Source organism: Somniosus microcephalus, chromosome 8 (genome assembly GCF_052327205.1).
Source record: "Somniosus microcephalus isolate GS21.2 chromosome 8, FLI_Smic_1.0, whole genome shotgun sequence".
In the NCBI taxonomy this organism is placed as follows: domain Eukaryota; kingdom Metazoa; phylum Chordata; class Chondrichthyes; order Squaliformes; family Somniosidae; genus Somniosus; species Somniosus microcephalus.
In genome coordinates, this window is record NC_140994.1 from 164,502,619 (window position 1) to 164,524,580 (window position 21,962).

The 21,962-nt window shown below is 46.7% G+C and overlaps 1 protein-coding gene across 5 annotated transcripts in view; it reads left to right on the forward strand.

The window, feature by feature from the left end:
• The window catches only part of ppargc1b (peroxisome proliferator-activated receptor gamma, coactivator 1 beta), a 202,199-nt gene that overhangs the window by 137,849 nt on the left and 42,388 nt on the right, over window positions 1–21,962 (forward strand). For 4 of the 5 annotated variants that reach the window (XM_085995307.1, XM_085995308.1, XM_085995310.1 and 1 more), the window contains exons 2-3: window positions 12,766–12,942; window positions 20,728–20,919. In XM_085995307.1, coding sequence (XP_085851433.1) covers window positions 12,766–12,942; window positions 20,728–20,919 — 369 coding nt within the window. Of the gene's footprint in view, window positions 1–12,765; window positions 12,943–20,727; window positions 20,920–21,962 lie in introns of those variants that run through there. The other variant, XM_085995309.1, reaches the window with a different exon arrangement.

Sequence of the window (21,962 nt, forward strand, 5' to 3'; positions counted from 1 at the left end):
GTGCACGGCTGGTCTGGCGGCTAACGGCGGTCGGCCGCGGCGAGGCGGTTGGGCAGCCACGACAGGCTCACTCCGATCCAGGTGGGCTGGTTTGAGCCTGTCGATAGAGACGGTATCAGACTTTCCACCGACTTCGACTGTGAAAAACTTTTCCCCTGGTGCGATGACACGAAAAGGTCCGGTATATGGTGGCTTGAGTGGGTCTCTGTGACTGTCTTGTCGAATAAAGACATAGTCCGAACTCATGAGCTCTGCCGGGACGTGAGGCCTCTGCAGGTCATGGTGCGAGGTTGGGATGGGCAGGAAATTCCTAGCCGCCTCCTGATGAAGTAGCAGCTGTTGAGCTGCAGACCATGGTTTGGTGTGTGGAGGGAGAAAGTCACCTGGTACTCTGAGTGTCTGGCCATAAACCAGTTCAGCCGATGAAGACTGAAGATCCTCCTTTGGTGCTGTCCGGAGGCCTAGCAGCACCCATGGGAGCCTGTCCACCTAGTTGGGTCCCCTCAAGCTGGCACGGAGGGACGCTTTGAGAGACCGATGGAACCTTTCGCACAGACCATTCGCCTGCGGATGGTACGCGGTGGTACGATGCAGCTTTGTACCCAGGCCTTGTGCCACTGCATTCCACAGCTCTGATGTGAATTGCGGACCGCGGTCCGAGGAGATGTCCGATGGCACCCCGAACCGAGCCACCCACGACGAAAGAAATGCCCTGGCGACGTTTGCTGCGGTGGTAGCGGCCAAGGGAATCCCCTCTGGCCACCTGGTGGTCCGGCCTACCACCGTCAGGAGGTGTGTGAATCCACGCGACCCGGGAAGGGGACCTACTAAATCCACGTGAACGTGGTCGAAACGGCGCTCAGGCACCGGGAAGTTGGCCACCAGAGCCTTGACGTGACGGTTGACTTTGGATTTTTGGCAATCGACGCAATTGTTTGTCCAGTCCCGGACGTCCAAATGCATGCCTTTCCAAACGAATTTGCGGGACAGTAGCCGTTGAGAAGCCCGCATCCCCGGGTGAGATAACCCGTGGATTGCCTGGAATACCTTCTTGCGCCATTCGACCGGCACAATGGGCTGGGGCACTCCCATGGATGTGTCGCACAAGAGCATGGTTCCTGCTGCTTGAAACGGCACGTCTGCAACCTGCCAACTGGAAGGCGTGGTCCTAAACGCTTGTACCTCTGGGTCTGCCAGTTGATCCCCTGCCAGCCCGACGAAATCGATGCCCAGGTGGACTGCCTGGACTGGAACCCAGGAAAGGCAATCTGCCACGAGATTATCCTTGCCTGACACGTGCCGCAAATCCGTTGTGAATTCGGATATAAGCGTGAGGTGGCGCTGCTGCCGAGCTGACCAAGGTTCTGCCGTTTTGGCCATGGCATAGGTGAGCGGCTTGTGGTCCATGAATGCAGTGAACGGACGGCCTTCTAGCAGGAAACGGAAATGCCGGATGGCCAAAAACAGGGCTAGCAACTCTCTGTCAAAAGTGCTATACTTTCGCTCGTTCTTGCGCAGTTGGCGGCTGAAAAAGGCTAACGGCTGCCAACCCCCGTTGATCCACTGCTCTTGAACCGCTCCAATGGCGTAGTCGGAGGCGTCCGTAGTGAGGGCAACAGTCGCGCCCGGGAGTGGGTGTGCTAGCATAGTTGCATCCGCCAACGCCGCCTTGGTATCGTGGAATGCCTGGTCCATTTGCGGTGTCCAAGTGAGAACATCCTTGCCCGACTTCCCTTTTAGTGCTTCGTACAGAGGTTGCATTAACCGGGCCGCCTTGGGGACAAAATGATGATAAAAATTTACCATCCCCAAGAACTCTTGTAGGGGTTTGACCGTGTGAGGCCGCGGGAATGCGGTAACTGCCTCTACCTTGGTGGCTAGCGGGATGGCGCCTTCTGGGGTAATCCTGTGTCCCAGGAAATCAATGCTGGATACTCCAAATGTGCATTTAGCCGGATTGACAATAAGGCCGTGTTGGCTGAGTCGGGCGAAAAGTGTACGTAATTGGGCCATGTGAGCTGTCGTATCCTTGCTGGCTATTAGGATGTCATCCAAATATACAAAAATGAAGGGCAGGTCCCGTAAGACAGAGTCCATCTACCGCTGGAATGCTTGCGCTGCGTTTTTTAGACCAAATGGCATGCGGAGGAACTCGAAAAGGCCGAACGGAGTAATGACTGCCGTTTTGGGGACGTCTGGAGGATGCATCGGAACTTGATGATATCCACGAACGAGATCCACTTTAGAAAATATAGCGTTGCCAGCCAGATGTGCCGAAAAATCTTGGATGTGGGGAATAGGATACCTGTCCGGTGTCGTGGCGTCGTTTAAGCGTCTGTAATCCCCGCACGGTCGCCATCCGCCACCTGGTTTGGGTACTATATGCAGTGGGGAGGACCAAGGGCTGTCCGAACGCCGGATGATCCCGAGGCGCTCCATGGTCTGGAACTCAGCCTTTGCGGCTGCCAGCTTACCGGCTTCTAATCGCCGCGCCCGAGCGTAAACGGGTGCTCCGGTCGTGGAGATATGGTGCTCCACCCCGTGCCGTGTGCTTGCAGCCGAAAAAGTAGGCCTGGTGAGCTCCGGGAATTCGCCGAGCAGGCGCGTAAACCCGTCTTGTGATGGATTCGCACAGGCCACCGACCAGGACAAGGCGGTGCTGCGGTGGCAGGGCACTGCGTGGAAAGTGGATGCATTAATGAGTCGGCAGTGTTGGACGTCGACTAGCAGACCGTTTTGCACAGAAAAAATCAGCACCCAGGATGGCCTGTGAGACCTTAGCTGTAATGAAGTCGCAGACAAAACGCTGACCGGCGAAGGTTAAGTTTACCGTCCGTTTCCCGAACGTACGCATGGCAGCGCCATTTACTGCCACGAGGGAAGGCCCCTGGCCGCCGGATAGTAGGTCCAGCTTTAAAGCAGGGAGGATGCTGCACTGGGAACTTGCTGTGCTTTCTAGACCTTGTCGTCCGTCCGCTTGTTGGAGTTTTTTTTTCTTGAGGGAAACTGCAAGGAGGCCGGCAGCATCGAGCTTTGGCGCCAAAACGGGCGTGGTACGCACACCATCCTGCTGGGCTTCGCTCGCGTGGGGGAAAAGCGCCTCGTGGCTGCACAACATTGCTGAGTAACAGTAAATATCTTGTCTGCCTCTGCAGCGAGTTCAGCACCGTCTGTGATGGCAGTGTTGGCCAAGGCCGCCTGCACCGGTTCGGGTAGCTGGCAGAGGAAAAGCTCATGGAATAAAAAGCATTGGGGTTCCGCGCCCAACAGCGTGAGCATTTGACTCATCAGCTCTGACGGTTTTGAGTCCCCGAGGCCGGGCATGGAAATAAGCTTGCGTGCCCGCTCCGACTTATTAAGATCCATTACCTGTAGCAAACGGGCTTTAAGCGCTTCGTACTTGCCCTCCTCCGGTGGGCTTCCAAGGATGCTGACGACCCGCGAGGCCGTGGCACTGTCGAGAGCGGCAACCACGTAATAATAACGGGTCGCATCCGCTGTGACCTCCTGGAGAGTGAACTGTGCTTCTGCCTGGAAAAAACATGCTGCTGGCTGCTGTTCCCAAAACTGCGGCAGTTTAAGGGCGACGGCGTTCGTGTTCATCCTCGACGAAAGTTGTCCGACGAGATCGGGGTCACCAATGTAGGAACGGAGGTTCCTATCTGAATAAGGTATTCGACTCGATGAATCAAATCAACAGGTTTTAATGAACAACGAAGTTAACGGGGAAACTACAGGAGAAACGGTACACAGGTCTATACAGCTTGCTGGGCATTCGACGACTACTGGAAGATTCTGGAAGCTGACGTCATGACGTCATCACGTTCTTCGCACCACTGGTGGTCACGTGAACGGCGTCATGACGTCATCACGTGGAGTGCAGGAAAACACAATACAGTACAGTTTAAAGGTGCAGTCCGCGGTTGCACTACACTGTAGTTAAAGGGATTATTACCAATTGTTCTGAGACCCTTGGTGGCTCTGCCACAATAGACAGTTTTAATAGAGTGAATAGGGAAAGACTATTTCCTCTGGTTGGGAAGTCATTAACGAGGTTCATCAATTTAAAAAAGAGATTGGAAGAGAGTTTAGGAGAAATGTCTTTATGCCGCAAGTTGTTGGAACATGGAATGCTTTGCCACAGCGAGTAATTGAGGCAGAGACCATTGCATCTCTCAAGAGAAAATCGGGTAAATATTTGAAGCAGAAGCAGGGCTATGGGGAGAGCCTGGGACAGTGTGATTAGTTTTGGATTGCTCTAGCAAAGAGCTGGCGCAGACACAATTCTGTGATGTAAACGTCTCGAGTTCATTCGTAGATAAGGTTATCACTGGATTCAACTGTTCTATCACAAGTACTTTCTCAGTACCCACATGTTGGGAGTCGGCCAGTTTTTTTCAGAGAACTGGTGCTTTAATTTCTGCACAATGAAAGACTGCAGGACATATTAAAAACAAATTAATGTTATTCAGTTGTGTAGTGCTGGTAATATGTGCTTCCTACATTACAACAGTGGCTACACTTCAAAAGTACCTCATTAGTTGTAAAGTGCTTTGCAACATCCTGAGGTCATGAATGGCGCTATATAAATACAAGTTCTTCATTTAATGTGATTTGCTGATGCATGTATGGTGAGCTGCTTTGACATGGTTGTGGATATGTCCTACATATAAGTGTTTCCTTGGTTTAGGGAATTGTGTAGCTGTATAACCAACTAGTGAACTACAGGAGATAGAGAAGTCCTACTACCCATATCTGCAATTAATCCTGATGGGCCTTCACAGTGCAATGGCCATTGTACAACAACCAGAATGTTTTTGAATGCAGCTAACAAGTTGAGTATTTATTTCACAGTTTAGCTGACTCAGACTGAGCAAAATCAGTTCCCCAAAGCCATGACTTCGGTTCTTAACAGCTTGATTTCCAGTAATTGGCTCATAGTTTTCACAAAGGCTTCCAGCAAAAAATTGAATAGAACATAAGCCTTCCATCTATGTAGGTAGTAAACAGCCTCTTTGGTGATAGCTGATTTAAATTATTAGTCACATAAGATTTTTGAGTCCTTTAAGAACATAAGAGCAGGAGTAGGCCATATTGCCCCTTGAGCCTGCTCCGCCATTCAATAAGATCATGGCTAATCATCGACCTCAACTCCACTTTCCCGCCTGATCTCCATACCCCTTGATTCCCCTAGAGTCCAAAAATCTATCTCTCATCCTTGAATATACTCAAAGACTCAGCATCAACAGCCCCCTGGGGCAGAGAATTCCAAAGATTCAAAACCCTCTGAGTGAAAAAATTCCTCCTCATCTCAGTCTTAAATGACCTACACCGTATCCTGAGACTACACCTCCAAGTTCTAGTCCCTCCAGCCAGGGGAAACAACCTCTCAGCAACTACCCTGTCAATCCTCTTCAAAATCTTATATGTTTCAATGAGATCACCTCTCATTTTTCTAAACTCCAGAGAGTATAGGCCCATTCTACACAATCTCTCATCATAGGACAGCCCTCTCATCCCAGGAATCAATCTAGTGAACCTTCATTGCACCGCCTCCAAGGCAAGTATATCCTTCCTTAGATAAGGAGACCAAAACTGTGCACAGTACTCCAGGTGTGGTCTCACCAAGGTCTGTACAATTGTAGCAAGACTTCCCTACTCTTATACTCCAACCCCCTTTCAATAAAGGCCAACATGACATTTGCCTTCCTTACTGTACCTGCATGCTAGCTTCCTGTGTTTCCTGCACGAGGACACCTGAGTCTCTCTCAATACCAACATTTAAAAGTTTCTCACCATTTAAAAAATATTCTGTTTTTCTATTCTTCCTAATGAATACTGAGACTCCTTAGTTAGTGAACATGCACTAATCCCTAGAAGACTGAAGAATTCTTAGTAAACAATTTCACCATCTATTATATAATTTAATCAATTGAGTCTTTTTGGAATGCTCATACCAACTCAGATCTGCCGTGAGCCCATGCTTACACAGAACTAATGTAAGAAGTCACACAACACCAGGTTATAGTCCAACAGCTTTATTTGAAATCACAAGCTTTCGGAGCGCTGCTCCTTCGTCAGGTGAAGTGAAGAGTTGCACAGCATATATAGTCAGAGAGTACTGCCAGATGATTACAGGTAATCTTTCTAACTGCCCTTTATCACACCTCGGCAGAGAGATAATCACAACAATCACAGGTGTGAATGATGTCCAAACATTTCAGTCAAGAAAACATTACATCAAAGAACAATGAGGTGGGGTCACAAGGGGTCAAATGTTGCAGATGCTGGGGTCTGTATGAAAAACAAAAAACAAACAAAAAACTTTTTTTGCTGGAAATCACAGCAGGTCCGGCCGCATCTGTGTAGAGAGAACAAGCCAACGACGACTCGAGTCTGGATGACACTACGTCAGGTGGGGTTACATGTAGCGTGACTTGAACCCAAGATCCCGGTTGAGGCCGTCCTCATGAGTGCGGAACTTGGCTATCAGTTTCTGCTCAGCGATTTTGCGTTGTCGTGTGTCTCGAAGGCCGCCTTGGAGAATGCTTACCCGAAGATCGGAGGCTGAATGTCCTTGACTGCTGAAGTGTTCCCCGGCTGGGAGGGAACACTCCTGCCTGGTGATTGTTGTGCGGTGTCCGTTCATCCGTTGTTGCAGTGTCTGCATGGTTTCGCCGATGTACCATGCTCCGGGGCATCCTTTCTTGCAACGTATGAGGTAGACAACGTTGGCCGAGTCACATGAGTATGTACCATGTACCTGGTGGGTGGTGTCCTCACGTGTGATGATGGTATCTGTGTTGATGATCTGGCATGTCTTGCAGAGGTTGCCGTGGCAGGGTTGTGTGGTGTTGTGGTATCTCTTCTCCTGCAAGCTGGGTAATTTGCTGCGAACGATGGTCTGTTTGAGGTTAGGCGGCTGTTTGAAGGCGAGGAGTGGAGGCATGGGGATGGCCTTAGCGAGGTGTTCGCCATCATCGATAACATGTTGAAGGCTGCGAAGAACATGGCGTAGTTTCTCCGCTCCGGGGAAGTACTGGACGACGAAGGGTACTCTGTTGTATCCCGTGTTTGTCTTCTGTGGAGGTCTATGCGATTTTTCGCTGTGGACCGTCTGAACTGTTGATCAACGAGTCGAGCGTCATATCCCGTTCTTACGAGGGCGCCTTTCAGCGTCTGTAGGTGTCCATCGCGTTCCTCCTCGTCTGAGCAGATCCTGTGTATTCGCAGGGCTTGTCAAAGATGGACACCTCAGCACTTCACTCTACCGCAAACCCACGGACAACCTCACGATGCTCCACTTCTCCAGCTTCCACCCTAACCACGTTAAAGAAGCCATCCCCTATGGACAAGCCCTGCGAATACACAGGATCTGCTCAGACGAGGAGGAACGCGATGGACATCTACAGATGCTGAAAGATGCCCTCGTAAGAACGGGATATGATGCTCGACTCGTCGATCGACAGTTCCGACGGGCTACAGTGAAAAATCGCATAGACCTCCTCAGAAGACAAACACGGTACACAACCAACAGAGTACCCTTCATCGTCCAGTGCTTCCCCGGAGCGGAGAAACTACGCCATGTTCTTCGCAGCCTTCAACATGTTATCGATGATGACGAACACCTCGCTAAGGCCATCCCCATGCCTCCACTACTTACCTTCAAACAACCGCCTAACCTCAAACAGACCATCGTTCGCAGCAAATTACCCAGCTTTCAGGAGAACAGCGCCACGACACCAAACAACCCTGCCACGGCAACCTCTGCAAGACATGCCAGATCATCAACACAGATACCACCATCACACGTGAGGACACCACCCACCAGGTACATGGTACATACTCATGTGACTCGGCCAACGTTGTCTACCTCATACGTTGCAGGAAAGGATGCCCCGGAGCATGGTACATCGGCGAAACCATGCAGACACTGCAACAACGGATGAACGGACACCGCGCAACAATCACCAGGCAGGAGTGTTCCCTCCCAGCTGGGGAACACTTCAGCAGTCAAGGACATTCAGCCTCCGATCTTCGGGTAAGCATTCTCCAAGGCGGCCTTCGAGACACACGACAACGCAAAATCGCCGAGCAGAAACTGATAGCCAAGTTCCGCACTCATGAGGACGGCCTCAACCGGGATCTTGGGTTCAAGTCACGCTACATGTAACCCCACCTGACGTAGAGTCATCCAGACTCGAGTCGTCGTTGGCTTGTTCTCTCTACGCAGATGCGGCCGGACCTGCTGTGATTTCCAGCAAAAAAATCGTTTTTTGTTTGTTTTTTGTTTTTCATACAGACCCCAGCATCTACAACATTTGACCCCTTGTGACCCCGCCTCATTGTTCTTTGATGTAATGTTTTCCTGACTGACCTGTTTGGACACCATTCACACCTGTGATTGCTGTGATTATCTCTCTGCCGAGGTGTGATAAAGGGCAGTTAGAAAGATTACTTGTAATCATCTGGCAGTACTCTCTGACTATATATGCTGTGCTTATATGCAACTCTTCACTTCACCTGACGAAGGAGCAGCGCTCCGAAAGCTTGTGATTCAAGTAAAGCTGCTGGACTATAACCTGGTGTTGTGTGACTTCTTACATTTGTCCACCCCAGTCCAACACCGGCATCTGCACATCATACACAGAACTAGGTTGATTAATTTAGCTATACATTGAAGTAACAGAGGCTAGATTCATTGACTTGAGCCATTTAGAAATTACAGCTAGACAATCTAAAATACCTAAGTGCTCATTTTTGAAAGGTGCAGAATTATCCTCAAAAAAATGGCCAGGAATTTTTTTTCAAAAATGAAACACCGAGCTCTAAAATTGTCATATAAGTATCTAAATAGTCCAGCACGCCTCTGATGTCATCCAAATGCGCATCTGAAGATCTGAAAGTTTAATATTCGCAGAGGTCCAAATCAGTTAAACACAAGCGCTTTCTTCATTTAAGTTTGGTGTCAATCAGTAATCGCATTCAGAACTATAGTTTGCGAATGGTTAATTATGGCTTTGAAAGAGAAATACAGTGTCCATAAGTTCGATCCACAGGAACTTGATCAGTACTGTTATAGAGGTACTTACTAGAATACATGATGATAATAGCTTGGTGTGCTGTGCTATTCATTAATTCAAATGTTAGGAAGGTCACACTAAACTGCAGCAGTACAAAAATATCAATACAGACATCCATAATATATTTTGCATTGAACAAATCAGAATTTGATAGCTATTTTCAGAAGACTATGGCACATCATGGCCAGACAAAGAATGTTATAGTGAGAGGTGTACGTTCAGCTAGCATCATCCTGCATTCAGCCAGAAAGTTCCAACCACCAACAGAGGGTTGAGTTCTAGTAATTTTAACCTCTAGCAGATAGCAATGGTCTCTTTTACCAAAGAAAGACTGTTTTACAGGGCTGTTGGGTTTACTGCATAGCAAAGCCAGAAAATTCAAATAAGATGAGAAGAAGGGTTTGCTTTGTAGTGTCAGTAAATGGGAGCTTGAAGCAGGATTAAAGGAAGCAGAAATCCTGCCAGAATAGGCCATGGCAACACTGGACTCAAAAACAAAAGATCTGAATTATACAGAGCGTAACAGGAGCAACAATATTCTCAGAACTCTTTATAGTGCCGAATACTTCTGTATTTTGTTGTGTGTTCACGATTCTGCACAGTCAATAGCAGCATTGCTTTAATTTTTATTTTCTTCAATTCCTGCGAATTTCTGAGCCTGATGTTAATCTATAGTTTTAAGAAGAATTGGCTAGCAGAAAACTTGCCACTGGCTCAGGATTTGTAGTTTTACCATGGAGAACAGGGGCAGTGTAACACCATTTCCTTGGAAGCGAGTCGCCATTCAATTTCTTTAAGAGGGCATTGCTTTTGGTTTCACTGTGCAGTTTGCAATATATTCACTTTTTTAATTTATGTAACACTGTTTAAAAGTTGGTGGTGACATCAGCAATGAGTAAGCTCGAAAGATTTGAGACAGAAGAAAATTAAATTGGGAAGAAGTTACAAAAATAAAAACGAGCTTATGACACTGAGTAAAATAGTAGGAGTAGGGTGAAAAGATAACAAGATAACTAAAAATATATTGCAGATTTCTAGCCAAATCCCCAGTGAGAGTCTACTATAGTATTTAAAAAAAACACACACTTGCACTTTTGCTGCAGCAGACAGCAGTCACCTTGTGATACAGTGAAGGAAAGTGCTGTCATTAAAAGGGGGATTCAGTATCGAGAAACAGATGGGGACTTAAGTGCATTTACCTGTCAACAGCATCTTCTGTAAGCCTGCAGCGTGACATCAAGATTGCTGCCAGAGACTGGAAGGAAACTCACTCAGATTGATTGTTCCTCCTCAGTGCTACCAAAATGTGACTTTCAGCAACCATTTAAAATTGATTACCTTAGGTCCACATACTCTACAAGACCTTCAAAGGACTGATTGGAAAAACTGATGTAGACAAGCAAAATTAATTTAAATTGATTAGACCAGGGTTTGTTTATTTATTTATTTTGTTTAAAATATCACTGAGCACACAGATCCCACAAGCTGGTGTGACTAGAATCTTTCCTTCTGGCTTTACGATCTGTGTTGCCACTACAACGGAGACCTTGTGGGTAATAGCTTATTCAAAACAAAGCAGTATGATATATTGCTATCCTTTTTATTGAGGTATTTTGTCATTCAGAGATTGCCTGATGCACTTTGTGTGAAGGGATTTCTTCTACCTTATTATGATTGGAATCATGCCAAGCAGTGTATTTTCTAAATTTAATTTTTTGTTGTGTCTTTATCTGTTACATCAACCAACAAATGGAGAATTAGTGCAGGTAAATATTTCTCAAGCTAACAAAATAAATTAGCCATTAACATGGCGATCACTGTGGCAAAATAAAAATTTGTATTAACCACAATGAATTATCACTTAACAATTGCACTGATAGCACTGCATTATAAGATTGCTTCAAACCCATGTTCAATCTTCTTGTTATCAAGCATCATAGAATAAATTGAATACTGCATTGTGCATTACCACTGTCATATCATTCGTGAGAAAGGTTTCCAGAACTCATGAGGTAATAACAATAATGAATTTTATTTGGGTTTATAAGTCATTATAAAATGCTTTTGTACTTCATGCCCTGAAAGTGTGCCAATTCTAACAGGTCAGCTGAATAGTATGTGTATAATTGTAATGCTGTTACGGACAGTCAGAGTGCCACAAAATTGAATAGGTATTTGAGCCTAGAACTTGCATCATGCCCAAATTGGAGCGCGATTCAGGTACAGCACATGCTACACGTGCCTAATAAGGTCGGCAGCATGACAGGAGGGGTAGCAAGATGGGCCAGTTGGGACACTGACCGGGAGCCAAAGATGAGTTCGAAGAGAGGAGGGGGTGGGGTGCGGGGTGGCGTTGTGGGGGCGGCGACAAAGCAATCAGGAGATGGAATGGGAAGGCCAGCCGTGGCCCACAGTTTTAACGTGGAGCGCTACTGCGCCCCCTGGCTCCACATTAAGGTAAGGATTTTTTTTAACACTTACCTTTCTGGTGGTGGCGGTCACCAGCAGCCCTGCATTCAGGGCAAGTCAATTTTTGTATATGGGTCCTCACATATAGACACATTTAAGGGGCCTGATGACTGCTCTAGGCGGCCGCCAGGGCCAAATCAAAATAGTTGAACGTTTTTCCAATGCTGCTCAGGCGTGGGGGTTGGCTCCCTAAATTAAACTTCTTTGCATCCATTCTCTGCCTAGAAAATGGGCACAGCAAGGTCCAGTTTCACCCTCTTGATGTCGCACACACCCACAATATACTATTCTAGTGCTTTTTGTAGTCTGTTCCATACCTGTATAGTATGCAATTAACATTGACCCACCCTGGAAAGTTCAGAATGTATCATGTACTATTCACCTGTCACCTGTATTCGAAAGAATATAGATACTCTTTGACCTCAAAAAATAATTTTGAAGGGCCTAAATGTGGATTTTGGATATTGCCAGAGTTGAAATGTCTTTTCATCCATATATGCATTGCTTCTACAACTACGTAAATGATATAAATTGTATTTATGTAGCATCCTTTATGTTCTCAGGACATCCCAAAGCATTTCAAGTGATGTCGATGTTCTTTTGTAGGCAAATGCAGCAGTCAATTTATGAGCAGCAAGGTCACACAAACTGCAAATGAGATAAATAGCCAGTTAATCTGTTTTGGTGGTGTTGCTGAGGGATGAATGCTGGCCAGGAAAGAGAAGTTGCAAAACTTTTTTTTACATATTTCTAATGGCTCAGATGATATGCTTGCAAGCATAGAGTTATTACCTACAATAGTGCAAAATGATCATCATAAAATTGATCAGACTGCTGGAATATTCCTCACCTATGCTTGCAAGAAATAAATTCCCATCAACAAAAGGCATTTAAATGCCTTTTTTAGCCTTGGATTCACTTCATGTACCCAATCTTCTTAGAGTTAGATTGTGGTAGTAATTCTACACAATGCTTTACCATGCAGCATTTTTGAAACATTAACTGTACTTAATTTGACAAGGATAAAGTCAATGGAAAAATAGTTGCTTCATACTTTTACTTTGCCATCAAATTTGCACTCTGTCACAGTGATCAGCAAAAAGCTATTACTGGAGCAAGCCATGTTAAAAGGTTAATTTTATCTAGATTGGTCCCTCTTTGTGTGACTGAGGTTTACAGCAGACTAACTCTGATTATACTTCTTCCTTTACAGTATGGTTCAGTGGCTGGTGAAGACCGTCTATATTCAGACTTTCCAGAAATTGACCTTTCCCAGCTGGATGTGAATGACCTTGATTCAGTTAGCTGCCTTAGTGACCTTCGGTGGGACAATGACCAATCAGAAATAAGTTCCAGCCAGTATAGTACAGATGATTCTGAGCTTTTTGAAGTAAGTATGCGTTTCCATTCTCGTGCTTCACTCTGTTTAAACTTAGTGGAAAATGAACCCTTGTAGTCCTACTGGAGCCAAAGCATTTTGTTGTGCTAATCGTATACTATTCCTATGTTTTCAATAAGGGAAGGGGTAAGCTAAGATCATTATGCAATTATCAGACTGTGAACTCTATGTACTAGACAAAGGAAATTGAAGACCATGCCAAGGTAATTTAATATATATAAATATAATTAATTTAATTATTAATGTAATGAACACACACGGTCATTCCAGAAAACATGCTTGACCAAACTTGTTTTATTAATGTTCATTAAAGTCCTGGGTTGCCCACTCCCTCTATATTATCAGTCACCAACCCCTGTGGCCTGCGATGTATCCAAGATACCTAATGCATCCTAATGTAACCAGCCAGCGCGAAGGACATTGGGAGACTGCACAGTTAAATCCTCCAAACAATTTTAAGTCAAGGGGCCTACCCATAATGCAACTGGAGTGCCTGCGCACCATTCCAGCTACACACCAGCCATTTGGAATGGGTGCTGAAAGGGACACACCAATTTTTAAAAAATCCCCTCTGCACACCGCCCCCACCCCCGCCAACCCCAACACATCATGTGTCATCCTAGCCCAGTGCATCCCTGCTACTGATGCTACCTCTGCCCCACTGCGCTGTGCTCCTCACCCTCACATGATGGAAAATTCTGCTGGCACTTTATGGGCAGACAAGAATTCTCGACTGACTGTTGGCACCCAAACTTCCAGCACCTGGCACTCCTGCCATTCCTAGTGCAACAGGGGTGATATGCTCAGAAAAATATTCAAATAAGCTGGTCTCACATCATGGGGCATGACCAGTGTATTCCAGTATAGCCTGCAAAGTACCTAAACAGTGGTAGCTCTGGCAGCATTGTGCAAGGGCTGGATTATTGCCTCCATAGTCTGTTGCCTTAAGAATTCGAAAAGCTTACCGAAGATGGTGCTTATCCTATTCCTTCTCCATAAGGAATACCAAGCTCTCTTCAGTTAAAACATTCATTTCCTCACATTGATTATCAGAATAGACATATGCTGGGGAAATAGATAATGGGGGTGTTAGAAAAACTGGCAGTAGGCTAGGAATTCTCAAGAACCTTGCCTCTACTAGTCACAAGCACCGTGTATCATACCAGTGATTAAATATTGTAGCTCAGTCTAGGGAAGACATTCATTTCTTGTTTCTTAACTCAGTGTAACCCAAAGCCAGCAAGGCCATTGGATTTGATAGAGTTGGTTTAGTCCATGGCAGAGGGCAGTCCCTACAGTATTAAGAGATGTGGCTGAACTTCTACATATATTTGGACAGAACCACAAGAGTTGTTAAGCATTTAAAAATATATATTCTTGGGGTGTGGGTATCGTTGGCAAAGTTGGCATTTATTGCACATCCCTAGTTACTCTGAGAAGTTTGTGGTGGGTCCTCTACTTGAACTGTTGCAGTCAGTGTGGTGAAGGTGCTCCCACAATGCTGTTAGGTAGGGAGATTCAGGATTTTGACTCGGCAATGCTAAAGGAATGGCGATATATGTCCAAGTCAGGATGCTGTGCAACTTGGAGCAGAACTTGGAGGTGATGACGTTCCATTGTACCTGCTATTCTTTTAGGTGGTGGAGGTCACTGGTTTGGGAAGTGCTGCTGAACAAACTTTGGCAAGTTGCTGCAGTGCTTCCTGTAGATCAGAAGTTTTCAACCTTCTTTCTTCTGAGGCCCCCCTCCCATGTTATAAAAATTCCACAGACACCCTATAACACAACACAAGTATTTTCTCTGTATAAAAATTAGTTATACAATTAAATATGTATTTATTATTTTTGTTTTACTTATTTAATGTGAAACATTGCACCTTACCTAAAGAGAGGAACGTATTATGTGACCAAAATACGTGTTAATTTCTGTGCTTTCAGCATATAATAAACACGCACCAACTAGGGATGGGCATAAATGCCAGCCTTGCCTACATCACAAGAATCAAAATATGTATTAAAAAATATCCCAGCCCTCACCCAATGGTGAGTAAAGCATGATACCCCAACCTCAGATGGGCAAACATATTATCAGATACCCCACATGGCTGAGCAATGCATCAGATACCCAGGTGGGTGAACAAAGGATCAGATACCCAATCCCTTCTGAAGAAATGTTGCCTGCTCTTCCTGTAGATGTTGACTGATCTGCTGTTTTCCAGTAGGTGGACTGTTGCAGTAATTTGCTTTTTACCTCCCTGTAAAGGGACACTTTGAAAAGTCAAATTGTGAACCTGCACCACATTAAATCCCAGTTCTAGGGAGGCACTGCACAATGAGTTGTCGGGCCTGACCTCTTGCCTCATGAGTTATTGGAATGGCCGCCTGCAGATGACTAAATAGCGACCTCAGCACAGCTGGAGTTTGGACAGCAGAAGGCAGATCCTGTGGCAGAGGCCAAGTCGGTGGGGGTGGGGTGGAGAGGGCCGGGGTGCAACTTGTCTGGTTAACCGTCAACATCTCCACCACCCCCCCCCCCCCCCTCCCCACCGAGAGGGGAACTGGGATTTACCTAGAAATTGCAGCCTTACTGTCTCCAGGTGCATTGCTGGGACTATCTCCATATGCCTCGGTCTGTCTCCAGGTGAGTTGCTGGGATTATCCCCACACGCCTCTGTCTGTCTCCAGGTGAGTTGCTGGGATTATCCCCACATGCCTCTGTCTATCTCCAGGTGAGTTGCTGGGATTATCCCCACACGCCTCTGTCTGTCTCCAGGTGAGTTGCTAGGATTATCCCCACACGCCTCCGTCTCTCTCCAGGTGCGTCCATCACCTCCCTGCACTGCTTTATAACGACTCGCCTATTTCAAACATAGAAGAATCATAGAATCATAGAATAATACAGCACAGAAAGAAGCCATTTGGCTCATTGTGCCTGTGCCGACCAGTTAATTACAGTCGGCAATTCAGCTTGAATAGCAACGAGATCGAGCCAATGATTCTATTGCCCTCCAGAAAGGAGAAATTACCCTCATTTGACCCTTGGCGCCCCACAGACACCCCCCCGACAAATGCTGTAACACCCCCTCGAGATGCAACTGGTCTTTCCACTATTTTGGAGAACAACGATGGGATCAACCCTTCTCCATGATCTAGCACTCCTGGAGCATAGCAATGGTTGGATGTTAAGCGGCCACGGGAAGGGTTTCCCTTGGCTGTGTGACCATCCCTGAAGCAAGGTCACAGCACCAGTACATGAAGCCGCCATCAGGCTCCAGTCTCTTTAATAAAACCCTGTCGTCAGGTTTCTTTGCAGTAATCAGCAGCTACAGCACACAACAATCACTCCTCTTTACACCTACGGGAGCCAAAGAGCATAGGACAGTTCATTGCTCAGGGCTCCATCCCTGACACTAGGTGCTTTTAGTTAAACATTGCGCTGCTGCTGATAGCTTCCGATCGCCATCCACTTTCCAGTGACCTCACTATACCGCACGTGCACTGTGGGGCTGTGCCAATTTGAGAATGGGTGCTGCCATATTTCGTTAGGGCAAAGAAAGTACCTGTATTACTTTTGCCTACAAATTGGCGGGTTCCGTGAAATCTTTTTGCGGACCCCCAGTTGAGAAACCCTGCTGTAGATGATACACACTGCAGTCATAGAGCCTTCCCGTCCCGTGGTGATGGATGGGGTGCTGATCAAGCAGACTGTTTTGTTCTGGATGGTGTTGAGCTTCTTCATTATTGTTGCAGCTGCACCCATCCAGTCTAGTGGAGCCTGTTTTGAATATACTCAGACTGAGCATCCACAGCTCTCTGGGGTAGAGAATTCCAAAGATTCACAACCTTTTGAGTGAAGAAATTTCTCCTCATCTCTGTCCTAAATGGCCTACTTCTTATTCTGAGTCCTTGGGCTGGATTTTGTGAATGGAGGCGGGACAGCTGCTTGTCGTGTCAATGTCCCGCCTCCATCCTCACCTGACATTCAGAGGGATTTTCCCCTGATTCAGCTTGTTAAGCCCACCTTGCAGACTCAGCAGGCCAATTAGGGAAGAAGTCACTGACAGATCACATCAACGTCAGACGTGCTATCTGTCAAGACTTCTTGAAAGAAGAAATGTCAGCGTTTGACAGCTCTGCGAAGCTGTCAAACACTGACATTCTCTTTAGTTTGATGAGTCCTTGTGTTGAGGACTTATCACACCTTTCAACTTTGTAAATTTCACATGACTGTAGGAGCAGAGGTTCCAAAAGCCATTCTGTGAAATTGACCAGCAGGATGTCGGCTCTCCCGATCCACCGCGGCTAAAGGCTGTAGTAGAAAACAAGGTAAGTGAACACATTTTTAAACTTATTACTCACCTTGCATACTTACCACTCCACACTTGCACTCACCTCTACACCTTACTTCCAGGTGCCGCAGACCTCCTCCACGTCTCCTCCAACATGGCTGGGTTCTCCGAGGTCAGGAAGCCTTCACCTGTGAAGGTAAAATGGCACTAATCCTTTTTTCTGCCTGCCAGGCAGTTAAAAGGATTAAATGCTATTCCCGCCTCCAGGAGATCGGACCCGAAGCTGCACATCTTCCCGCCTACTGGCTAAAGGGCACGGAGGCGGGATGGGGGTGGCTTTGCCATCTGCTCCCACTTTCTCCGAGTTTACCGGCTGTCCCACCTCCCTGCCCGCCTCCTCGGGGCTTGGAAAATCTAGCCCCTTGTGTTCTAGATTCCCCAGCATTAACCCTATCAAGCCCCTTAAGAATTTTACATGTTTCAATTAGATCACACCTCATTCTTTTAAATTCTAGGGAATATAGGCCTAGTCTACTCAAACTCTCCTCATAGGGCAATCCCCTCATACCAGGTATACTGAGCCATGGCATTTGTGTGACAGATCCAGTTGAGTTTCTGGTCAATGGTGTCCCTCAGGAGGTTGATGGTGGGGGGAATCGGTGATGGTAATGCCATTTTTATTTTCAGATTCAAATTCTCAAACTGCTATGAACTCACATTCTCTGGATTATTAGTCCAGGCCTCTGGGTTATTAGTCCATTAACATAACCACCATGCTACCGTACCCATTTGATTCAGAAACATAGGGCTGGATTTTAAGGAGGAGGGCGGGTTGGGGGCGAGTGCACTCTGAGGCGGTCGGGAAACCGCAGGCCCTTCTGACTTTAACGGCAAGGTCTGATTTGCATGCAAGGCCTCGGTTTCCTGGCCACAGCCAGCCAGACTGAGAGGCTGGCCGGCTGCAGGTGTGTAGGCCTGCGGCACTAGGCTGCACAGAGGAGGGAGGGAGTGATCGGGACAGCCCATTAAAAGGATAGGGGGTCGGGCAGCGACCGGGGATCAGGCCAGGCCGTTAAAAGGATCGGATGGGGAAGTCGGGCAGCGATCAGGGGGCGGGGAGAAGAGAGGATCAGGGCCAGATGATCAGGGTGGGTGAGGAGAAGACCGGGGCCCACCACCAGAGGATCATGGCCAGCCTCAGCATCATCGGTGGGTGGGTGGGGGGAAGGTGGGGTGATTGGAAGCTTCGATTGGGGGGGTCTCCGATCGCGGGGGGTGGGTTAGGTCGGGACCCTGGATCCAGGAGGTAGGTATAAAGCCACTTACCTCCTGGATCCATCAGTTCCCACCTTGCTGTAACTGCTAGGTTTTACAAATTGTGTAAAACCCATTCACATGCAGTTAAAAACAAAATGGAGGTTAATAAAGAGGCTTCCAACCTCATTACAGGAAACTTTGGGGGAAAAATTGGGTGAGTAGCGCCACCTGTTAGTGCCTAAAGAGGCAGTCAGTGGCTGTAGCGCCACTGGCTGCGCCTCCCGCGATATTCAGCAGGGGCGCTAATGGTGGCGTTAGCCATTTGCGCTGCGCCGCCACCGATGATGTCATCGGTGTGCGCAGCACCCCGTTCGCGATATTTGGTAGCGAATGCCGCAGTTGCGCCGTTCGCTACCCGCGCCCGGTTCACGGGGCCTTACTGTGCCGGCAGCGGCGCAAGTTAAGGTGGAGGTGTGGGGCGGCCGCCTGCCAGCACCTCCGTCCCCGGCCTCCTGACACCGCCCCCCCCCCCCCCCCCCCCGCGGCATTGCCGGCTGTTTCCCGAGAGCCCGGCACTTCTCCTTGGTGCTGGGCTCGTTTACCGGCACTCGCGAGCGGGGATCGCGCTGTTGCAGGCCCCTTCCCCCTTAACAATGGGAGGAAGGCCTGCAGTACCGCAGTGTGCCGTGCCGCAGCGTGTGGCGCTGCGGCACGTTGCGCTGCGATATTCAGTTTCAGCGCCTTAAGAGGGACGCGGAGCGCCTCGAGCTTCGCCCCGTCTCCCTCTAGGGGCAATGGAACGGAATATCTGACGATCGCTAAAACCTCGAACGCTGCGCTAAATTCTGCGCTCAGGCGACTTTTGCGCCACTTTGACGCCCCAACCCAATTTCTAGGCCTTTGTGTTTTAACCGGAGGCTAAATGTCCAGCAAGCTCGAGCTACCGGCAAAAATCAGGAGCCGCTTTGTTAGGTTTTTTTTCTTCTCGTGGCTTTTTTTTCCCAACAGTCAGGCTCTGCAAAGTCTCTCTGAAGCTGTCGCTAAGAGACAGAGACGCTTCCAAGGTACGGCCGATTGTTTAGAAGCTGTTGCTAAGCAACGGTGTTTGTTGCCAGATACGGAGCTGAAAAGTTCCGTATGCTTCAACATTAACGCTGGTGTGTCCGGCAGTTTTGAGGGAACGGCAACAGCTCGGTCCCGTCGGTGCCGGATAGCACAAAGTTTCCTGTATATTATTTAAATTGACGTTCCTCCCTCCTGGGAGTAGGTTGGTCTACCGGCCCCGTCCCGCCTCCGTTAAAACCGTAAGTGAGCGGGTTGGAGGAGGGTTCAGGTCAGGAATCCCATTTTTAACAATTTAACTACCGCCACACCCCCAACCAACCCATTTTTTTAGGTTAAAATTCCCCTCATAAAAACTGCTGCAGGTGCACCTCACCACTCAATGTTCATGCATAAAGAGCAACAGAGATGAAGCTTCACGCAGTTTTTCCCACCTATGAAAATTTATCATGAAAGTTTATCATAAACAATGTAATTGCCTAGAACTTTGTTGCTTCTATGTAGAAGCTCAAACACAGTGTAAGCTATTCGCTGGAGCATGCTTTCAATCTCAAGAAGCTTCTGGATTTTGGCCTTCCAGTTGATCGCACAAATTCTCTGAGCCTTTTTGTGCTCTCAGCAGTCACCAGTGTGATTTTTGTTGGGCATTGATCCTTGCTGTCATGAATCTTACCATTCATGTAGCAATGACTCATGAGATAACACTGGGCAGCCAGCTGGTGGCACCGTCCAAGGAAAGTATAAATACTCGGGCGTGGGCCCAGCTTGCTCAGGACGTTTTTGTAACCAGGAACTAGTGATGTAACTAGAAACTCATGGTTATGAAACAGTTGATTAAAGCCTTGTTTTATACTCAAACCAAGTGCTTAGTAGTTTTCTTACGTCACTTGCTACCGTTATTTTCAACCTGCATTAATATATCTAAAAAGTAAACTTCGCACTGCGTCCACCAGGCAACAGATTAAGAGGGAGGTAGAAAATTGCAGGCTTCCAAGATTCAAATCCCAAAGGTGTGCAAGGTGGCAGAAATGCGTCAATCTGTGTGGCTCGGCTTGTGCAGAAGAGATTAAAATTAAATGTAAAATTCTACATTCCTCATATTTGGAGAACTAAGGGCTATGCAAATGTGTCTAATCCCGTTATCTAACCTCTTCACTTTTATATTGTAGATCATAGAGGAAGAAAATGAGGCCTTGCTGGCTGCCCTCACTGAGACACTGGATGACATCCAAGTAGATGATGTGAGCCTGTCTGCGTTCAAGGAACTTACAGATGGAGTTGTGACTGATTCGTTGGAAGCTGCCTCTTTATCAACACCAGATGGCAGTCCTCCCACCACAAAGCCTGATGAACCATCTCTAGTAAGAATCCTTCCTACTGTTTAAAAGGAATTGGATGAGCCTCTGGCTACCCGCTGCATGGGTATAATGTAGGCAAAATAAGGTCTGAATTTTTTTAATTTTCAGGTTTAAAATAGCAAGATAAGTTAGTTTTTTTTGTTTCCTGTAAAATTGCATGTAGTATTAATCACATCTATTATTAAAATAGATTGCTAAAATCAAAAATGCATGAATAGTATAAGATATAAAATATATGCCTTTCATTTAAAAATGTTACAACCAACTGCAACATTTTCATTAAATAAACCTTCAGCTGACAAGCCTGTTCTATCCAATTACCATGAATGGTTCGCCATAAACAGCTAAGGCAAAGTGAGTTTGCAATAAGATGGTCAGTTCTCTCCCCAAACCCCCCGCCCTCCCCTCCACTGAAGGGGAAAAGTGATCTCTTTAGCCTCCATGCCCAGGACTGGCAAAACTCACTGCAAATACGCCTGGTATATTTGACTGGGAGGCTACCACGGAACACAACCTTGTCAATCTGGTACAATTTGGTGGGAGGCAATTTTCATAACCACCAGACTATCCTTCCTCCCCCATCCTCTATATCCTAATATTTTAATTAACTATCAATCTATAGGCCAGAAGTAGAGCATAATGTATATCAGTAATTAATTCAAGTATACCAGTACAGTAGATTCAGTAGATTGAAAAAGTATAAGTGCACTTGGTATAGTTAATCTTGTTAATGCTTTTATTTTAACATTTAACATCAAAGTAGCCAAGATCATACACTTGACCATGCTTGGACCAAAGATTCATGTACATTCTCTTTGTATTAAACCATGTATAGCTTACCTCCAGTTTATTTTTAATTAGGAAAATGTGACCATTCAGTTTTATTTTGCCGGTGTGAATTTTTGTGCCAACTTTGTTATACCAGAAATAACTCGTATAAAAAAAAAATCTAAAGTATGCTTTTGTTGAATAAATCTTGTGGATATTTTTCTAAAAAAAGGATCCTAACCAATGAGTCAGAATTTTTAAACAACTGGTGGAAGCAG